General features: G+C 37.7%; 1 protein-coding gene across 15 annotated transcripts in view; it reads right to left on the bottom strand.

Moving 5' to 3' along the window:
• Window positions 1-27220, bottom strand: part of LOC132160902 (forkhead box protein P1-B) — a 184307-nt gene that overhangs the window by 84574 nt on the left and 72513 nt on the right. For all 15 annotated transcript variants that reach the window (XR_009438085.1, XM_059570643.1, XM_059570634.1 and 12 more), the window contains one exon: window positions 11742-11908. Coding sequence is in view for 14 of the 15 variants with exons in the window: in XM_059570643.1 (XP_059426626.1) it covers window positions 11742-11897 (156 nt within the window). In the remaining variant the exon portion in view is untranslated. The remainder of the gene's footprint in view (window positions 1-11741; window positions 11909-27220) is intronic.

The raw sequence follows: 27220 nt of genomic DNA, 5'->3' as shown, positions 1-27220 counted from the left end.
ATATTTATGGGAAGACATCACGGCACTGACAGGGAATATCATTCTCCAAATGGTACACAAGCAGTCAGCGGCCAGCACCATTTCTCTTCGGAATAGAGGCCACATCACTGCCGCACACCTAGGAAGTGGTTATTACTGGCAGGAGTGATGGCACGAGAGGGCTGTGATGAACATAACTGGGTTTGCTGGAGGAAGATGGGTCAGACTCGTTCATTCTGGACTAACAGAATGAGATTTTAGCTTTTTTATTTCCTGTAATCTTTTTACACGGGGTGGTGCGATATTTGATACTTAAAAACCCCATGAAATCAAAATTTGAGGTCTGTGGGTTTGAGTCCATGGCTATTAGTTTCTAACAAATTTAGCTTGACCATTTTTTTGCACATTTAAAATGTGCAGGCTTTCTATAGAGCGAATACAGACAAAATATTCATTTTGCACAACCACATTGAATCAACTATTAAAAAAGAGACCTTCAATGTCATTACGAGGTAAAACACTTGTAATAATTTTGCATACATCTTAATCACGGTATGGTACTAGATACTTTTTTTCATGTTATGTTGCGACATATTGTATGTTTATAATGATACAGTATGTATGTCTTAATGTCCTCCAGGAGATTAAAGAAATTGCTGTCAGGTTGTTGTTGTAAATAAAAATCCACCCTGGACTTGCCTGGTTAAATAAAGGCTAATAATAATAACAATATTTAAACTATGGTATTGGATGGACACCATAGAAATACACAAACTACGATTTAAAAGTTAGGGGTTATTAAGTTTTTTGTTGTTGTCGTTTAAAGAAATTACTACTTTAATTCAGCAAGGATGCATTAAACGGATAAAAAGTAACAAGAATTTTGCCTTTTAACCATAACAACAATGACAAATATTAGGCAGCATAACTGTTTTTAACATAGGTAATCAAATCAGCATATTAGAATGATTTCTGAAGGATCATGAGACAATGAAGACTGGAGAAATAAATAAATCTGTCCTGTGATGCTTATAATTACTACGAAGGCATTCTAACATCTTTATGTGTGCCATAAACGTCTTTATAATGTCCCTCCCACGTTTTAAACGCTCTCTACTGTAATAACCCACTGATGAAGATTTGATTCTGTGAGGCAATATGTGCATGTCAGATATAAACAAAACAAACAGCTGCAGCACATCATCATCAAATCACAAGACAATCACGTTTATAGACATTGTTAAGTGTTCAAGACTCTTGTAGTGCTTCAGCAGGTGCGTTTCTCAATGATACGGGGAATGATACGGGAAGGGCCGGTAGCTAGCTAGAGACATGCAGAACCCCAGCACTTTGCTCTGTCAGCCGCTGTCTGGCTGACGCGCCGCTCTTTGAATGAACACTGACGTCTATTATCTGCCTAGCGCCAGCAGATTATGAATAAGAAATAAAAGCTACCTCAGCTACAGCACTTCTGCATTAGTGACGGGTGGGCACCACGAGCGCACACACATCGGTACCTTCATTCCAAGCCTCCAGAGCCAGACTGAGATGCCTTAATCTGAGAAACGAGCAGCTACACGGATTACCGTTTTATTGAAACAAATAAGTGTTTTAAAAATGGGCCGAAAGGCCTAGTTTCAATTTCAATAGCTCGTTTAACCCTTATCATCCCGATTCCTCAGGGACCATTCTATGTTAATTGGATCTCAACTGCATTTGGATTGGGGGTGTTAACAAGCACAGACTATGAATATTAATTACCCAGAAGTTTTTGGTCTTCTGTATTAAAAAAAAAAAAAAAAAAAAACTTTTCTTGATACATATTAATTCTGTGAAGTTTTTAAAGAGAAACACTCATTAAAATTGCACAAGCCCCACGCTCAAACATATCCTCATGATATTGTGGCATCTTTAACTTTATCTCTAAAAAAAAAATTGGGTCATATTAGCCCCTCCCCCAAAAAACGCCCTCCACTTTATAGTCCTTTCATTTGCTTGTATGTAAACAAAATTAACATTTTGCCACACCTGCCAATAGCTGGTGACTTGTGAAAAACCTACCAGCCATCAAACAGTATGTGCATTATTTCCTAAAACAACTGGCAGAACAAATTGGGGAAGCACATTTAATTGCAATGTATTTTATTTATGTATTTATTTATTTATTTATTTATATATTTACAATGTAATGTATTTCATTGTAATTTTAGTTTATATAATAATAATAATAATTTATTAATTCGTTTAGAAAGTTATCACATAAAATTCTCTTTTGTTGATGACAGCTTTATTAACAATGGTGATTACAAACTTGATAAGATGTTTGGTACATGTTACGTTTTCTTTGAGATACTAAATACACTTATCATGAGTGGCTCATGTGAAAAGATCACAGTGCTGTTCTTCACTCTAAAACAGGCAGCGAATCAGATTACATATTTATAAAATTTCAACGCAGTCTATAAGATTTGCTAATTGCGTAAAACCATACAATATTCCCAAGGCATTGTTAGAATTAATAAAAACAGATAGCGGACAACAGGAGAGTAACACTCTTTCATATACTCGCCAATGCTCATTTTTACTCCCATTCTCCACTGGGGGATTGTTAATTTTAGGCTCTGTATGTTTTTCCAGCAAAATTCCAACTCAATGACGACACAAGATCGTGTGAAAACGGGTATATGTGCATTAATACATTTCAAAAGTATGAAATGACATCGTCATGCATTTCTTTTAAGACAAGCACGCCACAGCGATGTTTGATTGTTTGAAAAGCGTGAAGGATTACAGAGAGACAGAGGTTATTCTTTCATGAGAAAACTCAAGTGGCGCGTTAAGAAGAAATCCTCCCTTGCTGCTTTCGGGACTCCAAATAAGCCATCTAATACTAAAACAACACGGATGCATTTCCCAGTGCAGCCACAGTCCGACAGCTGCTGGGAACACCTGCTCAGAGTGTAGAGTTCCCCTCTTTAAGGCACACACACACACACACACACACGCTGGCATCAAAGCCCATCCGGTCTCAGCAGACAATAAGAAGTGCTTCATACTCACTAATGGTACCAGCATAGCAAACACACATGTATGCATACATACGAATTGACCCCCCATTTTTAAGCAAGGGTATATGGGAAGTGGAACAATAGGATGCTCCTTTTTTATACACACGCAGTGATGCAAAACCCACCCACTCACGCATATGGACACACACATTTGGGCTCACTTTGGCAGCCTCTTCAAATGCATACACATTCTCTCATTCCACTACTTGTCTCCATTGCTGACCATTTGACCTGATATCCATTAGTAAAACAGTTTCCAGCACACACTCTAACATAGAGACTCTCCACAGCGGTTCAGTCGATCTGACAATTGCATGCAAGCGCGGAGAAGCCCCTCTCATCACCTCGCTGTCAATCAAACCCTGTAAACAGGATGCAAACTACTTGTAGGTGCATTTTATCATGGGTGAACTGCGTGTCATCACTGTGGAGATCAGAGATGCCATTGGGACGACGCAACTACTACCTGCAGATTCCAGACAGCCTGTTCTAAACATCACTCCTGTAAATGAGCGGGGAAAAGCATCAGGGGTATCGGGGGGTGAGAAGGGCACTGCCAGAGGGATATATTGCCTGCAACAATTAGTTACGATCCCGAAAAGCAATATGCTTCAATTGTAGCAGGCTTTGGAGAATCACGCATAGCATGTTTCTGTTTTTTTTCTCTCTCCTTGCAAATAATTATTTCTCTTCTACGTACAAGCACATTAATGTACAATTTCAATCTCCATCTGTATGATTATGAATCAGATCGGCCATCAATCGGCAGATCCAGCCGAGAGATTCGTCCCGTAATAAAACTGTCACCTGTTCCAGGATAAAGACAGATGTTGCCAGTTGGGTGATAACATAATTAAACCGTTCAACGAGGGATTCCATAAAATTATCAAAATTGAAGGAAGCACTAGCGTTTTACCAATAAAGCAATTTGGGGCAATATGCGGTGTCATAACACCAATCTCCTGCTCAGGATTTGCAATAAGTTGGAGGCTCTGCCTTTCTCTAGTGCAATCTGACAATATTAACAGTTTACAAGCAGATACCTTAAAGCGAAAAGAGAGTGAAAAAGAGCACAAATGTGGGTTTTCTTCACTCTCTCTTGTCTTTACCTCTGAGCAGGGTTGCAAAAATTCAGAATTTAAGAATTTTATTTAAATTTTTATTAATTAGTTAGAATCTGAGGCTCACAGGATGTTAAACTGGCGTGCTATTGTTAATGTTATTTAATGTTAATATCTACGCTGTTATTTTATATATAAAATTATATATATATATATATAAAATACACATTACAATATATATATGCAATGTGTATAATACACATATATATATATATAAAATACACATGAATACACCATAAAATACAATATTATTTTCAGATTTTTTAAAATAATCCTTCTCATATTTTATATATAAAACATATAATATTTTATAATATATATGGGTGTATTATTTTTAGATCAGATTTTTTTTATTAAATACTATTTTAATTGGTTTTATATATATATATATATATATACTGTATATATATATATATATATATATATATATATACTGTATATATATATATATACTGTATATATATATATATATACTATATATATATATATATATATATATAACCAATTAAAACATTAAATTATGGCATATTAAAGTGTATAAAATTACACACACACACACACATATATATACTGTATCATACATATATATGCTGTATACACACACACACACCAGATTATTTTCAGGTTCTCATTATTTTCATACACTATTATATATTTTTAATAAATAAAATAACATTTGAAAATTAAAATTATATTTACTAATACATTTCTTTATTTTTAATCCCCTTTATTTACCAAAAATAAAATGTGTTTAAATTTCATAAATTAAAAGACAAATTAAATTTGGGTGAAACTTGTTTACTGTTTTTCATAATTATATAACTTGTAGAAAAACTTTAAACACAGTTGTACATAAGTATAAAGAATGGCATTGGTTTTATTTTTAGTGCTAAAAAGTTATTTTTATTTTTAATTAGCATATTTTTGTGTTTTGCTTCGGTACCGAAATTGGTACCGAGAACCGTGGCTTTTCACTGGTATCGGTACCGAATACTGAAATTTTGGTACCGTGACAACACTACATATCATTATGTTTTAATTCTACTTCCTTAAATGTAATTTTGAAGTACAATACTGTACCACATTTGCCTTGAAATGGTGTTTGATAGGCATTCTCAATTCAGTTCTGAATGATGCACAACACTGCCTGTGAGTGAAGTGGCGTCACTTAGGGTGTGCATGCATGAGCATGTTGCATTTTCATCACAATACATGCTTTCTGCCACTCTTGCTCAGGTGGGCTCCAGGGTTTGCTACATGCTGCATAATGCAAGTACCTGTGCTTACTCAGACTGAAGACATTACCTCATCGGCTCCTAAGCCTCCTCAGGGGTTAGAGGAAAACAGAAGTATATAATTTTTTTTAATTGCTATTTGTTTAGACTTATCTTTTGATTTGTAAAAAAAAAAAAAAAACAGCAAGATTCTGTCTGAACAAACTGAGATGAGTTTGCCCTTCCATCAAAGTACAGCACTTACTCATGCTGTAGCTTTTCTGTCTGGTTGTCTGTCTTTTCTGTGGTTTTGAGATGACGTTGGTATGCCTTTGAGTGAGGGTGCTCTCAAATGTGATTAAAAAAAGACTGCTATGAGATAGGGCATTAATATTTAAAATTTAAGGGCAACATCAGCTGAGCAAGATTCCTGGCAGTCGCTCTGTAAGTCTGAGTCAATGCACCTACTTAATCACTCATAACTCATCAGGAATCGTGCCATATTGAGGCTTAGATGCACAGAAATATGCAAGATGAAGAATGTGCAAGATGAAGAAAAACTGCAAACAATACAACTCAATTGGTTCTTTAAGCCAGCAATAAGATAAATGTTGAACATATCAAAGCTTTTGAAAAGAAAAGAAAAAGAGCCCAATAATCACAGCAATGGCTTAAGCTGTGCTATGATTTGGCAAGACACCAAAGTCAAACTCAAATATGTCTCATCAGATTTTTCCTTGATCAAAAGAGCTACACACCCTCTTCACTGTCAATCAAACCCTTTAGCAGTCCATAAACAGGATGTACAATAAGTAATAATAAAAAAGCTAAACTTTTATTTCTGGTGTCATCACTGCATGCAAGATTAGAAATGACATTTGCAACTATTTTCAACAGCTCAGTCCAGACTAATGCATAAAGGGGTATCAGAAGGCTCCCAGATGGATGATCCTAGAAACTGAGCTGGATCAGAAACTGACAACAACGTCCTTGTTCTACAGCTATTTCTGAGTGCTTCACACAGGTTGGCTTCCTGTTAAAGAAGCATCAAAAAAAAAAAAAAAAAGCTGAAAACACCAAAAAATGTTTTGCTCTTGCATAAAAGCAGGCTGGCTTTATTTACTTTAAATCTTTATCTCTCAAGATCATCTTCACTTCCTCATCAAAAGATGTTGCTGAAAACCACAACTTCTCTTTCTGCCTCGCTGAGTGCAAGACAAGACTCTGAGCGCTCTTAGAAGAATAACAGCCTGTGACGGAATGCAGTCGGTACGGGACTGATGGCATTCTCGCTTTAAGTTGCAATGAGAGTACCATACATTGTGCGAGATCAGATATAGGCCAGCACGATTCCAGGTTTGGGCCACAAATGTGTCATATTTCTCGGGGAGCACATGAGAGACGAGCCATATCAGATCGCTATGTTGGTCATGTGGCCATGGAAGGATGTTTGTATTGTGAATGGGGAAATTCCTGTGGGTGCACTCGCTGCTGCAATGAGCGATGGCTGACATGCAAAAAAAAAAAAAAAGTACACAAACATAACACATATATATTGTCATTCGTGTGACACCATACAAAAAACACATCTAAACTAACTTTTTCATATATTAAATTATATTATGAAGATGAAGAAAGGACTGTCAACCGATTACATTTATTTATTATTATTTTTTTAAATTAAATTAACAACCTTAGTTTTTACAGTTTCTTATAATATTTACCCTAAATCTCTTCTCCACTGCTTTTTCTTGGAATTGCATCCCAACTACATCATAAGGATGTTCGCACACGTTTTTTCCTTAATCTTGTCGACCATAGACCACAGAGAGATTAATTTCTCATTGGAGATGGCGCTTGTGCCATAATGGAAATCTTTTGCATAAATGCTGACAAGGGTGGTCTGTCCCTTTAATTTTGGTGAATTATATGCATAAACCATTTAAAGAGAGGACCTAAATTCTTTAGTACAAGGATGAAAGACGTTTGAGGTGGCTTTATTTGAATCCAAAGGCTCTATTCTATCTAGAGAGCTACCATTTAGGGACACATCTCTTTTATATAAGGTAATAGCACTGGGGATTTGCCTTCCTAATGGAGATGTTTAAATGAAGCTTATGGTCTACTTCCCCCCAAATCTGACTAGTTCGAGAAGATAAATTCCCCTGTCAAGGTCGAGATGATCAAACAGATTACAATTATTTTATCCCTCGTCTTTATTAATGAGCACTGTCTTTCACAGTTATGTCGACTAATCAGGATAGATGATATGTCAGCCTCCAGGTTTGTTGTTTTTCACGCATTTAAGGATTTGAAGAGGTTTATAAATTGAGAGATAATAAAACCGTACAGCTTGTCAGAGAAGAAACTGGGCTTTTGGAGGTTTGGAAAGGTCATGCTTTATGTACTATGTGCACAACACAAGCAAAGAGACTGATCTGTTGTAAAAATCTGTCAGTTATCACATAACTGAATCCTTGTTCTTGGAAAAACAAAAACAACAAAGCTGGTTTGTAAAGATCAAAACTGATGAAAAAGCTAAATTTAATCTATAAACTAAGACATTTGGACTAGAATATTGGCTCTGTTCAAAGTTGAAACTTGGAAACAAGGAAACTTGAAGGGACAGTTCACCCAAAAATAAAAATTCTGTCATTTTTCACTCACCCTCGTGCCATTCATAACCTTATTTGAAATTACTTTCTTCTACAGTTCTACAGAACACTTTTTTTTCCATCCATACAATAATAGTCAGTGGGGTACATTGTTGTTTTGGACCCCACAGACTTAAATCATATGGACAAAAACAGTTTTAACCTCCTAAAATAAACAGGGTACCGTATTTACCGGACTATAAGTCGCACTTTTTTTCATAGTTTGGCTGGTCCTGCGACTTATACAGTAGTCAGGTGCGACTTATTTATCAAAATTAATTTGACATGAACCGAGAGAAATGAACCAAGAGAAAACATTACCGTCTACAGCCGCGAGAGGGCGCTCTATGCTGCCAGAGATGCTGCTCAGTGCTCCTGTAGTCTACACTGAGCAGTAGAGGTGTTCACGGGTCCAAAAAAATTCGAACCCGAACCCGAATGAGACCCGTAATGTACTACACCGAACCGACCCCGGACCCGTCTATTATTTCAAAAGCTGGACCTGGACCCGTGTAGATCCGAGAAATGCCTACCCGGACCCGACTCGGACCCCTCTATTATTTGAAAGCTGGACCCGAACCCGCCAGGAAGACACAGACCCGACTGGACCCGATTGTCACATATTCCACCTTAAATTGCTATTACAAGTCAATAAATCTGCTGCGAAAAATACAACTTTTTTCTAACCTAATTTAAGGAGCCGTAGTTTCTCTTCCTTGTACCTGACTGTCTGTGATGCATTAAAATCCTCCGACAAGAAAGTTATCCATGTTATTCCTCTCGTTATTTCAAGTCCGAGCTTAATCCACTCATTATTTCAGCTTCAAAAGTCCGCTTGATGTCACGGTAACGACTGCGCACATGTAAATTCTGACTCGAGTTAACTCGCATAATAACTTCGACTGTTTGCCCTTTTGAACTATAATAATGATCGCTCGTGCAATGCCATGGCCGCTGACCTTATTTATTTGCTATCATCTCTGTGCTCTCTGCTCTGCGTCGAGTCTGAATCTGACCACTAAATTAAATGATTAAATGGTTCATTTACATTATTAAAAAAATGGTAGAAAATGTAAAGCGCGGTTTGTCCCTCACTGGTTGCCATAGAAACATGCACACGCTCGAGGCTGCACATGCATGCTAGCCGGATCAACCTGAAATATGCTTTTTAACGTAATCTGAGCGTCATCGAAAACATTCATGTGACAGTTCACCTCAGATCTTGTTGCTGATTTGAAATATATTAATTATGAGTGTGTCAAGTCTGCAAGCATTTTGGCTCACACTTTTCTTTTCCTAATTTTACAAGTTGCAAGTTACAAGAAACACAAGCAGTGTGTGATCACGGCCGGGTGTTCTCCGAGTCCGATGACTCTGATCGCACGGGTATTACACACAATGTTAAACAGACCCGGGACCCGAAGTAATAGATTCGGACCCGACCCGGACCCGGACCCGGCTGATCATTTAAAATATAGACCCGAACCCGTACGGGTCCCGGGTCGACGGGTCTCGGGTGCACTGTGAAGACCTCTACTGAGCAGCATAGAGCGCCCTCTCTGGGCTGTAGATGGTAATGTTTTCTCTTGGTTCTTGGTTCTAAATGAATGCGACTTATAGTCCAGTGCGACTTATATAGGTTTTTTTTCCTCGTCATGATGTATTTTTGGACTGATGCGACTTATGCTCAGGTGCGACTTATAGTCCGAAAAATATGGTACTTACATTATGATAGATTTTTCTTTTTATGTTTATTTTCTTTTTTCTTCTTGAACTATGTGAACTATCCCTTTAAAGGGGTCATCGGATGCAAAATTCACTTTTACATGTTGTTTGAACTGAAATGTCTCAATGTTTCATCTCCAGAAGAAGTGAGTATTTTTTTTATTAAAAGTATGTTATACTAAAAATCATATTTACTTGTGGAAAATGGACATCCGATGACTATGCTCCACCCAGAAAAACTAGCTTTTAATGGTAGTTTAAGCACTATTCTGAAAAAGCTGTTTCTGTTAGTCACCATAAACAAGCATGAAAAAAGCAAAAGATGGTTCCTTCACTCACCCCAGTCATAATAAAACTATGAAGTAATGTTAAATACTCCTCTTTTTTGTTAGAGTGTCAAGTGCACATCCCTGATTCGGTCAACCGCTCTGGCATTCAGCCTCTCTCTATCTACTCTCCCTTCTTTCTCTCTCCATTTCCTTGCATTCGTCAGAGTTATAACCCTGATGTCTCAGCTGAGTGAATCAGATTGAGCCCCTGGCACAGAATGAAGGCAAAGTCAACAGGAATTAAGTTTCAGTGCAACTGTTTACTCAACTGTGGCCTGCAGTTATTGAAATCTTATCCATGGTTTTGTGAGACGACTGCGGTAATGAATTCAGTATGCTTGTGATTTTCGAACTGACAACATCACGCCAAGTCCGAGAAGCACACGACAGACTGAAGCAATTCAGAGGAAGGCGAAAAAGCGAGAGCCAATCACAGATGCTTCAGATTATTGATTGACGGTGATATACTCTAGTTACAGATTGATTTCAAGGAGACTGAAGGGAAAATCAAGATGTCAAATGGGTTTTATTCCTATACGTAATCCAAAATAATCATCCTAATTCACAACCAACATCTTCCTAAATTAAACACAATACAAAATCAATATCCCTTCTATGAAATAAGACCAAAACAAATCAGTTTTGGGTCATTCTCTTTTTTCAAACCAGTTGTCAAGCAGAACTGTCCCGATTGCCGTTAAAACCAATGCATTGTGCTCTTCAGTTCCATGACAGCCGTGTTACTTCGACAGACAGCTACTTCAGAGGCTCCCCATCCCCAACAAACAACCCTTGACAACATCTCCCATCATGCCGTGGGGTGCAGATAACATATGACTGGCTGATCTTTTCAATGCTGGCCCGCTCAACACGCTGTCGTGTGGGCAAACGCAACACTCAGACAGACAGACACTGTTTATTTCCGTGTGAGTGAGGATGTTTTGGTTGCTCTTGGTATATAATAAAAACAGCTGCAACACTCCACGCTCCAACACTTTGAAAGGAAGCTCTCTGAAATCTCGACCTGAGTGTTAGGGGTGTTTACAATGCGACAGGTGAAATCTGTGGTGTCCGGAGGGATGCAGCACATACACGACTGTCCATAAATTCCATTGCACCTATGCATTTGTCCACTGCAACACGCCTGATAAATATTTCACCTGAATGCAGATGCTGTGGAGTTGCCAGGATAAACACATTGGCAACCAAAAACACAATCACAGAAAGAGCACTTAGTGCGTTTAAAAATTCAAACCGCTCTCAATATACATAAATAATCATAATAATGTGTTTATGTACTCTGGTTGAAGGGGGTGCAATGATTAAATATTTACAAGCACTTAAAGAGGGGAGAGAAGGATGCTGTTGACATGCGTTAACAGACAGGTGCAACAATGAAGGAAAGAAAAAAAAGAAAGAAAGAAAGGTAGAAACATGGGTAGGGAAGAACAAACGAAAAGGATGGAAGAACTGAATTAAGAAATTAAAAAGGAAGAAATTAAAGAAGGAAGAGAGGAACAAAATAATGAGCAAATGATCAAAAGATGGAAAGAATTAATAAAAAGGAAGAGGAAAAAAGGAGAGGAAAGAAAGAAAGAAAAAAGAAAGAAAGAACAGATGAATGATGGAATGACTGTCAAAAAAAAAAGACCTGCTGCTGCTGGAATTTGACGAGGTCAGACGCTGTGATGTCAGAGGAAGGAGTGGCGCTCTTGGATCGAACTTCTCTGTGTCCCTCCACACTAGGTGGGGCGCCGTTCTGATTGGCCGTTCCGTTTGTCGCCTCTGTCCCCGACTCTTGCATCATGACTTAAAAACCTGCAGCAGGAACACAAACAAGTGTCAAAAAACATATTTAAAACAATTGCATGCAAAAGTCAGTTTCCTTTTGTCCTGCTCAATTTCAATTTTTTTTTAAATTAAATACTATAATCTTTCATCACATCACAGGCTTAAAAGAAGCTATTTGTCTTTTTCCGTTTGTCTTTCTTCTTTATGCTGTGCCTGAGAGAATGAATAAACAGCAAAGAGCAAATGGGATGGGAACCCAACCTCGGTCACGTCTCAGCAGAGAGGCCCAAGAAATCACACTCGCTCACAAACAAAACTTGTTCAACTGAAATGGATATATTTACTTGCATTGCTCCCAGAAGAACCTCAGCCCAATGGCTTTTTAATGGGAAACAGGGCAGGGGAGTTGGTCGCATTACAAATCGGCCAATTCAAAACTTCTCGGCAAACGTTTGCATCCTGCATGTTGAGTTAACGCCACGGTCCTGGGCCCGCACACAAATAAACAAACCTGAAAATATTCTGATGTACTTCCAAAGTATTTCCAATAATACATTTCACTTTAATGATGCATATTCAGACACACAAAAAGGCTTTTTGTTCTTCCAAACGCTTTCCAACTAACTGCGTTATACTCTCAAAAGTCTCGTTTTCTCCTTCAACACACTGATCTATTCACGTCGTCCCGAGACAGACACTTAGATTTATATATTTTGCATTCATAGCGGTACTCATTGGCATGGAGTGCCTTGTAGCCCCATTTCAGACCATCTTAATGAAGCTGACCAAGTCGGGCAGAAGTAAATTAACTTGGCTTATTAATTATTGATATGAGGCAGAATGAATGCCCTTAAAGCAGTGGGTGCTAATCACATAGGCAGGTGAAAACTGAAAAGAATTCAGATTTATAATGCTGGCCCCTCTCAGACAGTAATAAGGCGTGTGATAATTGTTCAGCCAGGTTTGCAGGGGAGAGGCGATTGCAGATGCAGATGAACACTTTGGGCCTTGACCCATCTGGACCACCGGCGGGCTGCATCTCTTTTATTGTCTGTTTTTGATAAAGCAGATGTACTGTAAACAATAAGACACGTCAGCTACTAGACAGAAAATAAATATATAAAATAAAACATTATATGTAAAACATGTATTTGCATATGTGTTAGTATACACACATATATATATATATACATATATATATATATATATATATATATATATATATATATATATACACACATACAAATATTATAAAATATATTTTTAATATATTTTTTTAAATATAATTTTTTTATTTTACTTTTAATATAATTTTTTTTACATTTTTATTTAGTTAATTTTTTCAGACAGTGATTAATCAGCAATACTGAACTGCACCCTCTGGAGTGAAAGGGTATTTTTGGGGCCTGGAAAAGTTTTGTCATGCCCTGACATTTGTGCTTTTTTCAGTTTCTTATAAATATCTACATGGCTAAAGTTTAATCTCACTGTAATCAGCACAAACTGATCTCTAATAATATGTGAGCAGCATGTATGTACATTATTGTGTTTTTGAGAAAAAAAAAATGTTATGTATGTTTAGTGAAAAACTAAAAATGTTAAATCACTTGAATAAGGCCATAAAACACATACAGAACATTGGTTCCCGGGACTTTGTAGCCTAGAAATTTTCTTCATAAATTGTGAAATCATCTTGTTTACTCACTCACAGAAAACAATATTTTGATTTAAATTTTCTAAGACACTTTTTGTTGGCTAAAGTCATATGCGAGTAGGCATCAACTATCATGAATATCATTGTGATTTACAGCTGAGAAGACAAAGGCCCGCATAATGAGCTGCATAATGAGCCTTTCAGTCAGGTTTGTGACTGAGAGGGAAGAGTTACAAGAAAGAATGTGAGGACAAAATAAATGTATATAATTTTATGTTTGTAGTTTATTTAGAATATATTTAATTATCCCACAACATAATTTAATATCCACTTGGGAGTGCAGATAAACAGTTTATTAGGAACAATCAAAGCTGACTTTCAAACTGAATTTTTTGTATCATTACTCCAGTCACACAATCCTTCAGAAATCCTTTTAACAATCTTATTTTCTACAAAAAAAACATTTATTATTATTATTATCATTATTATTATTAATTTTGAAAAGAGCTGAGAATATTTCTTTCAGGTTTTTTAGGGGGGATAAATTGAAAGAACAGCATTGTTTGTTACTTTGGTTACAGTTACATTTATATAATTTACATTAAGCTTTTGAATGGTATAGTATTGTATATTGTTATTGAAAATTCATAATATTTCACTTGATTATACATTTAGTCAGGAATTATAGTTTGGAAAACGTGTTTGGAAAAAGTCTAACTAGAAAAATGTTTACACGTTTTGTGAAAACTAGTACAAGTATATAAATAAATAAAAAGAGACATACTCGTGTTTATGATCTCTGCTGAATAAAGCACTTCATCCTATTTTTCTGAGGAAATCCAAATCTCAAATCCTCAACCACATCACATCTTTTTGGGGTCAATTATGTCTTATTCCTCTCATCGCGAAGCAAACAGTAAAATAAAAAACTTAAAGAACAGTCTCACTGCGTTGTCTTCTTTCGTGTACTGTAGTTGTATTCAAGCCGCGTGCTTCAGTGAAACATCAGAATCTGAATAGAGTGTTCGGCGCAGGGGCGTGGTCACATTAGAAGATAATGAAGGGAGACGTGAAAAACAGACATCACGTTGTTTTCATATGGATTACTTTAACACAGAATATTTGTTTTGCAGATTTAGTTTAAAAGTAGACATGTCAGGCTTTCTATAGATATATCTCGCATGTCTCTTCGTTGTGTATTCACTGACTTACAGTTCATTTTAATGACGCGTGTCTAAATGACAACAAAAGGCTGTAGACAGCACACCTTGTTTGTTATCTTTATTTTATAAATGCACAAAGTTTTGTTGTTATTATGTCTGTATACAAAAAAAGTAGACCCTTTACAGATTAGATTTATGTATTGCTCTTATCTGTACGATCAAAACTGAAAGTGTAATTTAAGTTCTTTTCGGGGTTATCAGGAGAAAATGCCTCATAACGCATATACGCGTTAATCGACTCCAGAGGGTTAAATCTGAAATACATTAACAACTTTACTTCTGTATGTTTTTTTTCTTTTGACAAATAAATATAAATGTACTAGCAGTTACCCATAACACATTAAAAAAAGGTCATTTTTATATTAACAATCCTGAAATTCACAATTTAAAAAAAAAATTTCATGACAGTGGGAACCCTGAACTTCTTTCATGCCATATTTGTATTCTCCAAAAACTACAGTACATAAACTATTTGTATACTAAACTACGCCATACTCAAAATCATCCTTTTAATTAGAGACAAATGAACCAAGTCCCTGGTACTCCCACAAACAAGCTGTGGCTTGTTTAGCAAGCTTCTCTCTCTTTCTGTCTCTTTTAGGTTTTACGGTCTCATTTGTTCTCTCCTTTTTCATTGTGTTCCATAAAAGAGGGTGATAATGGCTATTATGCATGCACTGTCATTCCGTACTAAATTTTCATAATTATAAAGGAAGGGCATAAATTTGCGAATGCGTGGCATCTCTAAAAGTAATCATGAGAATGTGCCGGGGGGCTATTTTAATGTATGCAAAACTAGTGACCCACAATAAAGACATGAAGCTGCAACGAATGCAAAGTAATGCACGCGCCTGCATCCATGTCTGAAGAGGGCCAGCTGAAATTAACACCCAATTAATTTCAGAATTGACAAACAAATGAAACCCATAAATCTACTTTCTCATTAAATTTCACCATGGAATAATTCAAAGTCTGCAATATCGCGACCAAAAAAAGGATGAAAGAAAATGCCTGTTATCCATCACAAATATCAAACAGATAGAAGAAAAAAATAACCTGGTGGAAGGGCATTAATAATGTCAACGGCTTTATGAATTAAGCTATTGTTTTAGTGTCTTATCATTATGATTCCAGCTTTGGATTTCTCCTCACTTTGATAACAAAGGTGCAGCTTTAAATTTTCTGTCGTCGCATTTTGGATGCAATAGAAACATGAATAACAGACAAATGCATATAAAACCAGCAAGGGTTCATGAGAAACAGATTTGTTTACAGTGTTTATCGTGGCTTTAAATAATAAGAAAACAAAGACTTAAGGAAAAAAACTTCAATATAATGGAAGTTCCCTGAGATTAAGCCCCCGCCGCCAGGCACCTACCAAACAAACCTCTATCATCAGATGTCTGTGCCTTTTCCGCACAAAACACTTGCTTGCTAAACACAACAAGTGTTTGGAACAAACAACAGATAATACAACAAGGTCAGAATATGTGTATGTTGATCTTTTCCTCGGTTCATCTGATATTGCAACCACACGCACCCCACCTGGCCTACATAAAAACATGAGCAAATACAGAAAATCAAGAGCCTTCTCCCTTATTCATTGTTTCCCTGGATTTGACTGTGTTTATGGAGGGAGTGTGTTTGTGTGTGCCGTGCACCAGGCCGGAAAGCAGACTCCATCAGCGTTAAAAAGATGCTGTCATTCCGGTAAGTTCTGAAAGCCCACCTGCTCTTACAAGCCTGTGCTCTCACACCACCCCTGTTTACACAAGCTCCCAACAAAAGCACAACATTCTTACGCTCCAGATAAGTAGTCACAATAAGGACGACAAAACCCCGCGATCACACTGTTGTTTAGGTTCAGCCTTGTTGCTTGTCTAGACAACACAATGATCTGTACGACTGAAAAGGTGTGAGAGCATTTTGAGGTTTTCCTTTTCCCCCAAGGATTCCTGATGATTAACACAGACAGCTGTATTTTGGCTAGGGATGGTGGTGTGAGCAAAATTACCTTATGACCCATCACTGTACATTACGAGACATTATATTTATATTACAGTAAAAGTAGATATGGCTATATAGTTAGTTTTGTATGACATTCAACCCCCAATTTTTTTTTATAAATTGTTGCAAAACCATACAGTATTGACACATCACCAAATTAAATACTTATTAATTTTAGTTATTCTTTATTCTTATTAGGAACTTGGACATAGTCCAAACTGTAAAATTATTTACTTCATATTAAAGCACCGAGATTTAATGATCTATCAATTCTGGCCTATACAAATAGGCTGATAATTCTTCACATGTTACAGACAGACAGGTAGATAGACAGATAGATAGACAGACAGATAAAATAAAAAAATTATAAAATATATAATATTTTATATAATAAAAGTGTATTTAGGCATCACAACAATCAATATCAATATCAAAATCAATATCAATATCAATATCAACAAACAAATCAATATCAAATAATAAATCTTAGACATAAACCCAATTGTAAAATTATTCACATCATATGAATGTACTTATATAAAAATTCTGGTCGATACTTCTAATTATTTTCATACTATGATCAAGAACTGATATTATAATGGACAAGATTCTACAATACACACAATACTTTAATTTAGTGTAACTTTTAATTAAAAAATAAAAAAATTAATAAAAAAAGGGGAATGGTTCTGTTCTGGGCAAAAATTCACCGCCCATCCACGCAGCCTAGCATGTATAGGAGCAGGGACAGCAGAATCCCCTCTGGGTAACAAAACAGAACCAACATCAATGATAAATGTAGCAGATACCACTAATGTTCTACATGATTATTTTAACAACATGATTCAGTGGGCAATGATATATTTACTGCCAAGTCCTGACTGGACAAGAGGAGGAGCTGGGGATGGAGGTGGGTGATTAGTTCCTGAGGGAGAAATAGCTCTGAAGTAGGGCTGCAACTAACGATTATTTTGATAATCGATTAATCTGTCGATTATTTTTTCGATTAATCGATTAATCGGTTTATGTACTTATATTTTAGTTTTTTCCATTTTTTCCCCAAGTAAATTATTAATAAATGGTCTTTATCCTTCAGCATAGATTTTTAAGAGATTTTAACCATTTTGCACTGTTATATCCTAATCAAAAATATACCTGGAGTTGTTTTATTGTGTTAGTAATCCTTTGTCAAACTCTTCTGCAATCAGAACACTGACCCATACTCTAGCAAATTTCACAAGGAGATTTCAAATAATGTTTTCACCATGGTAGTCCTTAGAGCTCCTAAAGTAGTTTAACATCCCGAACGAAGCTTATTAAGGAATCTTTCAGAACATATTTTCACTAAGAATAAGGATAAAACAGAATAAAATTGCAGTGCATTGTATTTTATTATTTACTGGGAAACAGCTTTATAGCTTTTGCTGTGAAATTGTAAACAATCCTTCGAATAAAGTGCCAGTGGCATGAAACCTGAATGGAACTCACAATTTAAAGTAAAATCCATCAGAAGGTTGTCCAGAAAAAAAAATTGGACAGTCACACACAAAAAACCTGCTGTGTGAAAAAGAGCAGTGAATACTTAGAAAAAAAGTGCATTTCAAATATCTTTAAACATTTACCTCTCTCATTCAGTCATAATTAGGCTGCACGACTGAATTTTGAACTGGTAAACTACAAACTGATCACAGAACATGTTTGTAAAGCTTTTAATGTTAACTGTTAAAAAGCAATGTTATCAGCTTTTACGACTAAACATTTGCAAAAAACATTGTACTGGAGAATCTACACAAATAAAAGTCTTAGGGGCCGTTCACATATCGTGCCTAAAAACGCGTGGAAAACGCTAGGCGCGCCGCTTTCTCCTCCTTTCCAGAGCGCTCGCGCAGAAGCGCCCCTGAGGCATCTGCCTTTGATAAGCAACAATGACGTGCTCTCTCCTTGAAGACGCGGAAATTTCAGCAAAGGATAAATGGATTTGCAGCTCAAAAAATCGCTTGCAGTAGCTCTGCTACTAAATTTATTTCAAAACGGAAATCCATATACAACTATGATCAGCTGTTCCTTTCATCTTGACTGAGCTTTTAACGTTGTTACGGGAAAGGATGAAGCTGATTGGTTAGTTCTTGTCACATGACCCGCGATGCGCTTGCAGCATTCTGAAAAGTTGAGATGTTTTTAACTCGATGCGGTGCGGTGTTGGAAATAACGAACTTGAGCGCGCAAAAGACGCGATATGTGAACGTCCCCTTAAACAGTTCAGTAGTGCAGAGTTTACAGGTTACTCTTCTTTTTTGAAGGCTCAAAGTAAAGTACTCCCAGTCTCCCACATCCCGCTAAATGCTGCAGAGACGCTGTTCGGGAAGCACGTGACATAAAACGAGGCCAGCTATTGGCTATTCATTACTTCTCCTGCTGTACTGGCTGAGTAAAACCTCCGGTGGCTCATTACTGCCACACTTTGGTCACCGCAGATTTGAAATATGCACGAAATGAGCCGCTTACGGCAAATAAAAGTTATTTAGCAACGAATCGATGACTAAATTAGTTGACAACTATTTTAATAATCGATTTTTATCGATTAAATCGATTCGTTGTTTCAGCTCTACTCTGAAGTAATAATAATAATAATACATTTTATTTGTAATGCGCTTTTCTTAAACCCAAAGCGCTACAGTAATAAAGTAATAAATAAAGTAAAACAAAACACCAAAAGCAATACAACAATTCATTATAGAAAGACAGTCTTGAATAAATGTGACTTAATCAACTTTTTAAAATCATCCAACGTTGGTGCATTTCTGACGTGCAGAGGAAGTACATTCCATAGCTTAGGGGCTTTATATGAAAAGGCTCTTTCCCCCATGGTCTTTAGCTTGCATGATGGCTGGTTAAGTGAAAGAGTTAGTAGAGCGAAGAGAGCGTGATGGAATATAAGGGCTGATGAGTTCACAAAGATACTCAGGTGCAGTCCCATGAAGTGCCTTGTATGTTAAAGTAAGAATTTTAAAATCAATTCTCGCATTTACGGGAAGCCAGTGTAATTGTGAAAGAACCGGTGTAATGTGTTCACGAGGAGAAGTACAAGTGAGCACACGAGCGGCAGAATTTTGTATATACTGAAGCTTGCTCAACGATTTAGCTGGAAGGCCAGAGAACAAGGCATTACAATAATCTAACCTAGTTGTTATGAAGGCATGTATAAGCCTTTCTGTGTCTGCAAAAGAGAGAAAAGGTCTAAGTCGAGCTATGTTTCTCAGGTGGAAAAATGCAGTTTTAGAGATGTGTTTTATGTGTGCTTCAAATGATAATTGTGAATCAAAAATGACACCAAGATTTCGCACCTGTGAAGTGGGGATTACCGTGCAGGAATCAACAATCAAACTGATCTGCTCGGCCTTACGTGTGGCTGCCACTGTACCAATCCGCATCAGTTCAGTTTTGGAGCCATTCAGCTTCAGGAAGTTGTTATGCATCCAGTTACTGATCTCTGCTAAACAACCACGTAAAGCTATTAATGAGCAATGGACATCAGGACTAGTGGTGATGTAAATCTGCGTATCATCCGCATAGCAGTGATACCCAAGACCATGTTTCCTAATGATCTGCCCAAGTGGAAGCATATAAATATTAAATAATATTGGACCCAGTACTGAACCCTGAGGAACTCCCTGTCGAACAGGCACGGTATCTGATTTATAGTTACCCAAGCCAACAAACTGGGCACGTTTAGTTAAATAAGACCGAAACCAATTGAGGACAGCTCCAGAAAGACCCAACCAATTTTCCAGCCTGTCAAGCAGAAGAGAGTGACATATAGTGTCAAAAGCAGCACTGAGGTCTAACAAGACCAAAATACTGTATGCACCTGAATCCGCTGTGATAAGAAGATCATTTATGACCCTAATTAAAGCGGTTTCAGTACTATGCCCTCTTCTGAACCCAGATTGAAAAGGTTCAAAGAGACTGTTAAGAGCTAGGTGATTATTTAACTGAACAGCCACAACACGCTTAAGAACTTTAGCCAAGAATGGGAGGTTAGAAATCGGCCTGTAATTGGATAAATCAGATACATCACAACCATTCTTCTTAGGGACTGGTGTAATGGCAGCTATTTTTAGTTCTGAAGGAACAATTCCAGAGGTCAATGACAAGTTTACAATTGAAGTCATAAAAGGGCAGATTGATGCAAGGCAGTTCATGATGACCGAGCAGGGAACCGGATCTAAAATACTGGTTGTAGAGTTCATGGACTTCACTGTACTTATAATAAAATCATCTCCGACCATTTCAAAGTTTGAAAAGGTAGTAGTTGGGAAGTTTGAAGGCTGGATATTAACTAGCTCAAGAGGAGTGATGGTATTTAAAGTGCTATATATATCCTCAACCTTACCAGTGAAATAATGAAGAAACTTATTGCACTGTTCAACAGAGGAATGAACAACGGCCTTAGTCGGTTTGAGAAGATTGTCAACAGTCTTAAACAGCGATTTAGTATTTGTTGCAGCGTTACCAATGATGCTTGAATAGTAGCTCTTACGTGCAGTATTCAAAGCAGAATGGTAAGCAGACTGTTGTTCAGTGTAAAGAAGCCTGTGCACCGTCAGGCCAGATTTTTTGTACTGCCGTTCTAATTGTCTTCCGGCAGCTTTCATTAAACGTAAATCCGGGGTAAACCATGGACAGGGTTTCCTAAAAGTAACAAGCCGTTCTCGCACAGGTGCGAACTCATCCAAAAGTGAGGAAAGCATGGAATTATAGTGCTCCACGGAGTTAGTAGTGGGAAGCCCAGAGACAAAAGTCGAAAAAAGAGTGAAGTCCATGTGCTTGATGTTACGGAATTTGATAGTGCGCTCAGAAATAGATCGTGAAGACATAACATTTATGTCAAAAGTAATAAGTCTATGATCACTTATACTCATGTCGATACTATCCAGAGATTGGATACAAACACCAGCAGAACATACCACATCCAATATATGGCCCAGCCTATGGGTCGGAAAAGTAACATGCTGTTTAAAGTCAAAACCATCCAAAATGTCCAAAAAGGTAGCAGTTTTGACACAGTTTGGATTATCAATATGGAAATTGACATCGCCAGTCAAGACCATAGACGGACAGAGTGGACTAAGAAGTGTCAGCAACTCAGTAAACTCAGAAAAAAATAAAGGATTAGGTTTTGGTGGACGATAAATTAGCAGCACAAGAACAGGTGAAGCACCATTGACTTTAAAAACCAGACATTCAAATGATGAAACAGTAGGAGCATCAATAACATCAATTGATATATTAGATACAAATATTGCAGCCAAGCCACCACCCTTACCCGAAGCTCGAGGCACGTCAATATATTTATATCCAGATGGGGCACACATGTTCAAATTAAGATAGTCATTGTCTTTATGCCAAGTTTCACTGAGACAGAGAATATCAATTTTCCTGTCAAGGATAGTGTCAGTGATAAGTGCCGTTTTATTGTTTATTGACCTCGTGTTGAAGTGAGCGAGTCGCATAGTGCTACAGCGCACATTCGCCGCGGGTTTTTGAGAGAGAACCTCTGGATAGCGTAGGTTACTATGGCCGATTCCACGGGAACCCGAAGTACGACGCAGCGAGCCCCTGTGGTTAGACCAAAGTGCAGTGACTCCAGCACCGGCAGTAGAGCGACTCTGACGAGAGCCTCTATGATTATAACTAGGCCGGCGGAGGAGCTGCATGGAACGCAAAGTTTGTATGACGCTGATATCTGGACGGTCATGGTGTCCCAGGGACAAAAGATCAGAGAGAGAGTACCTCAGCATGGTGAAGTCCAGAAGTACGGTCCACTGCTTTACGCTGGTTCCTGATAAAATCAGATCGCAAATAATCCAGGTGATCATATGAAGTCGCATGATAACATCCAAGAGTTGTTACACAGCCATTGCACATGGAGAACTTGATGCAACTCCAGTGACTCGTTTGATCTCACACGGAGACAGCAGCAACAGGCAGAGACAGTGCAGGTGAATCACGGCAACCAGATGTGAGCAGCAGCAGATAGACCAGGGGGAAACACTTTAAAACGCTGGCTCAGTAAAGGTAAATATATGGAAATCCAGCAGCAGGTTAAGACTCAGAAGAGTTTAAAATTATTCAGAAGAGTTTAAAATTAATTAAAATAATAAACAACTAAAAATACGGCAGGAGAAGTGGCAGCCAAACGTGCGCCAACGTCCTCTCCGAAAAAAAAAAAAGGAGAAGTGAACTTATGAAGGGAACTATGATTGGTGTCGTGATCCTATAGGTAGACTTGGATCAGCTGAGTGTCAGCTGATGCGAGCTTGACTAACATGGCCTGCTAGAACTATCGCTGTGCTCCATTTGTGTTTTTGGTGTAATGCAAGTGTAATGGTTTAAGATAAAAAAAACACACTATTTTCCACATAATGTACATTACTGTTTCTCATCTATGCCCCACCTCTCCGAAGCACATCGATTTTTACAAAGCTCATCATTCTGAAAAGCAAGGTTTACAGTGCTATCCAGTGTGTTGTGATTGGCCAAATACCTCAAGTGTGTGACAAAAATGTTACGCCCCTTACCATACTGTGATCCCGTCTCCCGGCACCATGAGACAAAACCAATAAAACCCATTACAAAGAAGGCATTTGTTGCATCCAATGGGGACATAATTACTGATTATTATGACTTCTTCTGTCTTTTTACGCATTGCGTATCATGCTGCGTAACCATAAAACCATGTCTGCATTTGTGATCGGAGAAACGACAATAAACAAGCTCTACTCTAACTGCTCAAAACTCGCGTTTGAATCATCAGTGACAAATTCTTTAAATATAAAAAAAAACATACTTACAGGCCATGAGTCAGAAGTGACAGACTGTCCTTGCAAAGTTGGAACTGCCCCATTTTATAGAACACCATTTGAGCACAGACCCATTGTAGGCTACTCTGCAGGTTCAGGAAACAGTCCTCCATAAAATCCATTGCACACATCTGAATATTTGTGTTGAAATGTTCTGGAAACAGTGTTGTAAATACCACTGATTTCTAGTTGTGTCCTCTTTTGGAAGGCAAAACAAAGTAGTTTCGCTTTCACAACGGAACACACAGCGTCACACAAGGCGGCGTGAGAACAGCACGGCCGGCGGATTCGACGAAGGAGTGGCTTGCGGGCTTGAAAATCGCATCATATGACCCCTTTATGCATTAGAGCATTAGATGACAGCAAAGGCATACAAAATGTAAAAAAGGAAAAATAAGCATGTACAATTTACAGAAAAACTGAATAAATAAACCCTAAAGTGTAATGCAAGTTCACTCAAACTGACAGAGATCAAACCTGGATGCTTATCCTCCTCAAAAGTCTGTCTGTTACATATCTAAGCCAGATATCATGCAACATCTTACCTTCGGTGTGGATCTTCCGCCTCAAGGTGCAACTTTGCATCATTCACACATGTCGGCACAATCAGGGCTAGTGACTCGCCCTCATGAACAAGAGTTGCTCGTCGCCCTCTCAAAGAGGAAATGACAGCAGCAATGACATTCTGCCAAAAGGAGATCTCACTGTGAGACCAAACAGTCCCTCTAATCTCGACAGGCCTCTCCGGGCCAGAAACATATCTCAACACTACTGTGGCGACATTCTGAGAACAAAACCCAAGCACGTTTGGACAAACGGGTTTTGTCTTTTTTGTTGTGTTTTCTTGAGTTTGCTTCCAGACCTTGTAGGTCTAATGCTGGTCCGACAGCACATACAAACAAAGCTTGCTATTTGTTTAATAACTGATTGCTGCCATGACTACGGTAAACAAGGGGCAAACGGGCCTTTTCTTTCTGTTTATGAACAAACACATCTTCTCGCAAAGAGCAATTTAACATTAACCAGGTGGAATGATCAACAGATCCCATAGGTTACACAGAGGGCAAGCCGAAACGTAAACACACTTCAGAGAAAGACAGCGAGCGTTGGGAGGAAAAGAATGGAAGAAGGCGGGCAAGCATGTATGGATAGCAAGGTCAATGCAAATGCAGCCTGTCTTGAATAAACAGTTGGAGGAGGATCTCAAGACAAACAAACAGTCATTCTCCTGATATTTAAAGAAGCATTAGGATGGCTGGGCTACAGCTACTAATGGCCAACGTGAATGCGAAATAGATTGGGAAGGGGGTGTTGCTCAACAGGCCGGATCTCAGGGATCTTTCCTATATGTCCGGCTTGGTCTGCGGAACAAACAGACAAGCAACATCATCCTTATTGACTCCATGAAAACAGCAAGGAACTTGTAAAACCTGTTAAACATTACTACAGTCAATTACTCAGTAACTAGTCCTTGGAAAATATCAATTATGGCTGTGGGTTCTTGTCTATTTACAATGATAAAGCGTCAAGTTTGATTGTACAGTAAACATTTACAATGGTATTGACTAAGGCAGTAAAAAAACAAAAACAAGTATTTGATAGGTGGTGTATACGTAAACAACTATTCTCTTAAAGGGATAGTTCACCTAAAAAAGGTGTTGTCGTTTACTCACCCTCATGTTATTGCAAATCTATGCCTTCATAAGAATTTAAAAATAGTTGTATGGACCACTTTTATGGTGCTTTTTGTCCTTTTTGGGGATTTGGCTGCATAAATCTATTTCACTGAAAAGAGAAGCTTGGACATTCTTCATAATATCTACCATAATATCTAATATAGAATATTATATATAAATGTTTGTTGTCAGTTAAGTTTTTTTTTTTTTTGGATGAATTAAACAGATCAAAGGTTCAACACTGATACAAATCCTGTTTTTTAAACACAAAAATATTATGTTCACAACATTAATAATAAGAGGAAATATTTCTTGAGCATCAAATCAGCCTAGTATCAGTAATGGCTGCCAAAAAAGTTTGTAATCACAGGAAAAATCTACATTTTAAAACACAGATCAAAATAGAAAACAGTTGTTTTAAATTTCAATAATATTTCAGAATATGAATCATTTTACTTTATATGTGAATGCAGACTTGTTAAGCTTCTTTCAGAAACATTTAAAAAACTGTACAGCGCCCAGAACTTCTCTGTGTATACTTCATTATTAACTCATCAAGCGCCATTAAAGTCAGCAGATAAGTAGAATTACTTTTGTGTGTCAAGTCCTGAAACTAAAGTATTGAAAACGTCCTTTTTAATCTTTCCTAACAGCATAGTTTTGATTTTTCAAATTCCTGTCTTCTCAGTCCAACCGTTCTCACATTCATTTCATTTAACTCTCCAAATCGATTTACTACTGCTCTGAAGAGCTACAAAACCAAGTGATACAGGGGTCTAAACACATATTTATTACACAACGAGAGGAACGTAATAAGATCCTTATGCGTGAAATCCAGATTGAAACATATCACCAGACCATCACTGCTAACCGATGCCGGCACACTGTAATGTTGTGCACAATGATTCAAATAAATATGAACCCATTATCACACTACAAGCTAGAGAAATGAACAAGAAATGAACAATCAGTATGCCGTCAACTGGAAGACAACTCCAGCGGAGAAGCTAAATAGATGTATAATTTCAAAAGGTACACAAGACGGTTTGCCTCCTCTGAATGAATTTATGACAAAGTCTGTGCGGCATTTAAAGCCCTGCTGTGCAAAGACTATGAGGGAAAGCAGAAAAGTAAGGCAGGCCATGGTATTTTTAGCGAAACAGCCAAGAGAGACCAAAGTAAATAAGAAAAAGTCTAATGAGTTTTAATGCAGCCGCTACCAGGATAGAAATGCCAATTTTGGGATGTGGAACTACAGTCATGAGTGGTTTACGGCAAACTACTGAGCGACTCTCCTTCAAGCGACATTGAAGGATTCGTTCACAGACAGCTTGAGATGATTAGCGCACAAGCATGGCAGCAAAGAGTTGGTAACCGTGAGCCGGGTCTCACCGTGAGGCATCGAGCTGTGGGGAAGGAGGCCTTCACTCAAAAGGCCCCACAGCACAACGGACAAATTAGAACTGTCAAACACCAGCATGCACTCGGCAAAGAAAACAAGGCATTCAATCTCCCGCATCCTCTGGGACTGGCCAAAGTGCATATTGTTTTAATATTATTTAAAAGTGTGTCATATATTTTTAATCATTGTTACTCGAAATTCGCGCAAGGAGCGCTCCCGTGGGTGGAGAAAACACAGACTTTTGCGCAGAGGAAATGTGTCAAACGTGTATTTGTGGGACGGGGAGTTTAGCCTTGGTGAACTTTGTCTAATTAATATTTCCAGTCTAAACCATGAGAGGGCCTGTATTATTAGAAACATTATCTTGGGGGTAAATTACCCAGTTGCACTGCCATAGTGTCAATTGGCATTAATGGAAAAAGGCAACAAAATAACTACAGCCAAGCAGAGCAACCTGGATACTTGATGCACGGTTTTTACAGGCCCAATAGCATAACAACATCATACTGCTTGT

Source organism: Carassius carassius, chromosome 17 (assembly GCF_963082965.1).
Source record: "Carassius carassius chromosome 17, fCarCar2.1, whole genome shotgun sequence".
NCBI classification, from domain to species: domain Eukaryota; kingdom Metazoa; phylum Chordata; class Actinopteri; order Cypriniformes; family Cyprinidae; genus Carassius; species Carassius carassius.
Note: the sequence above shows the minus strand (reverse complement) of the source record. Positions and strands in the feature narration are given on the sequence as shown.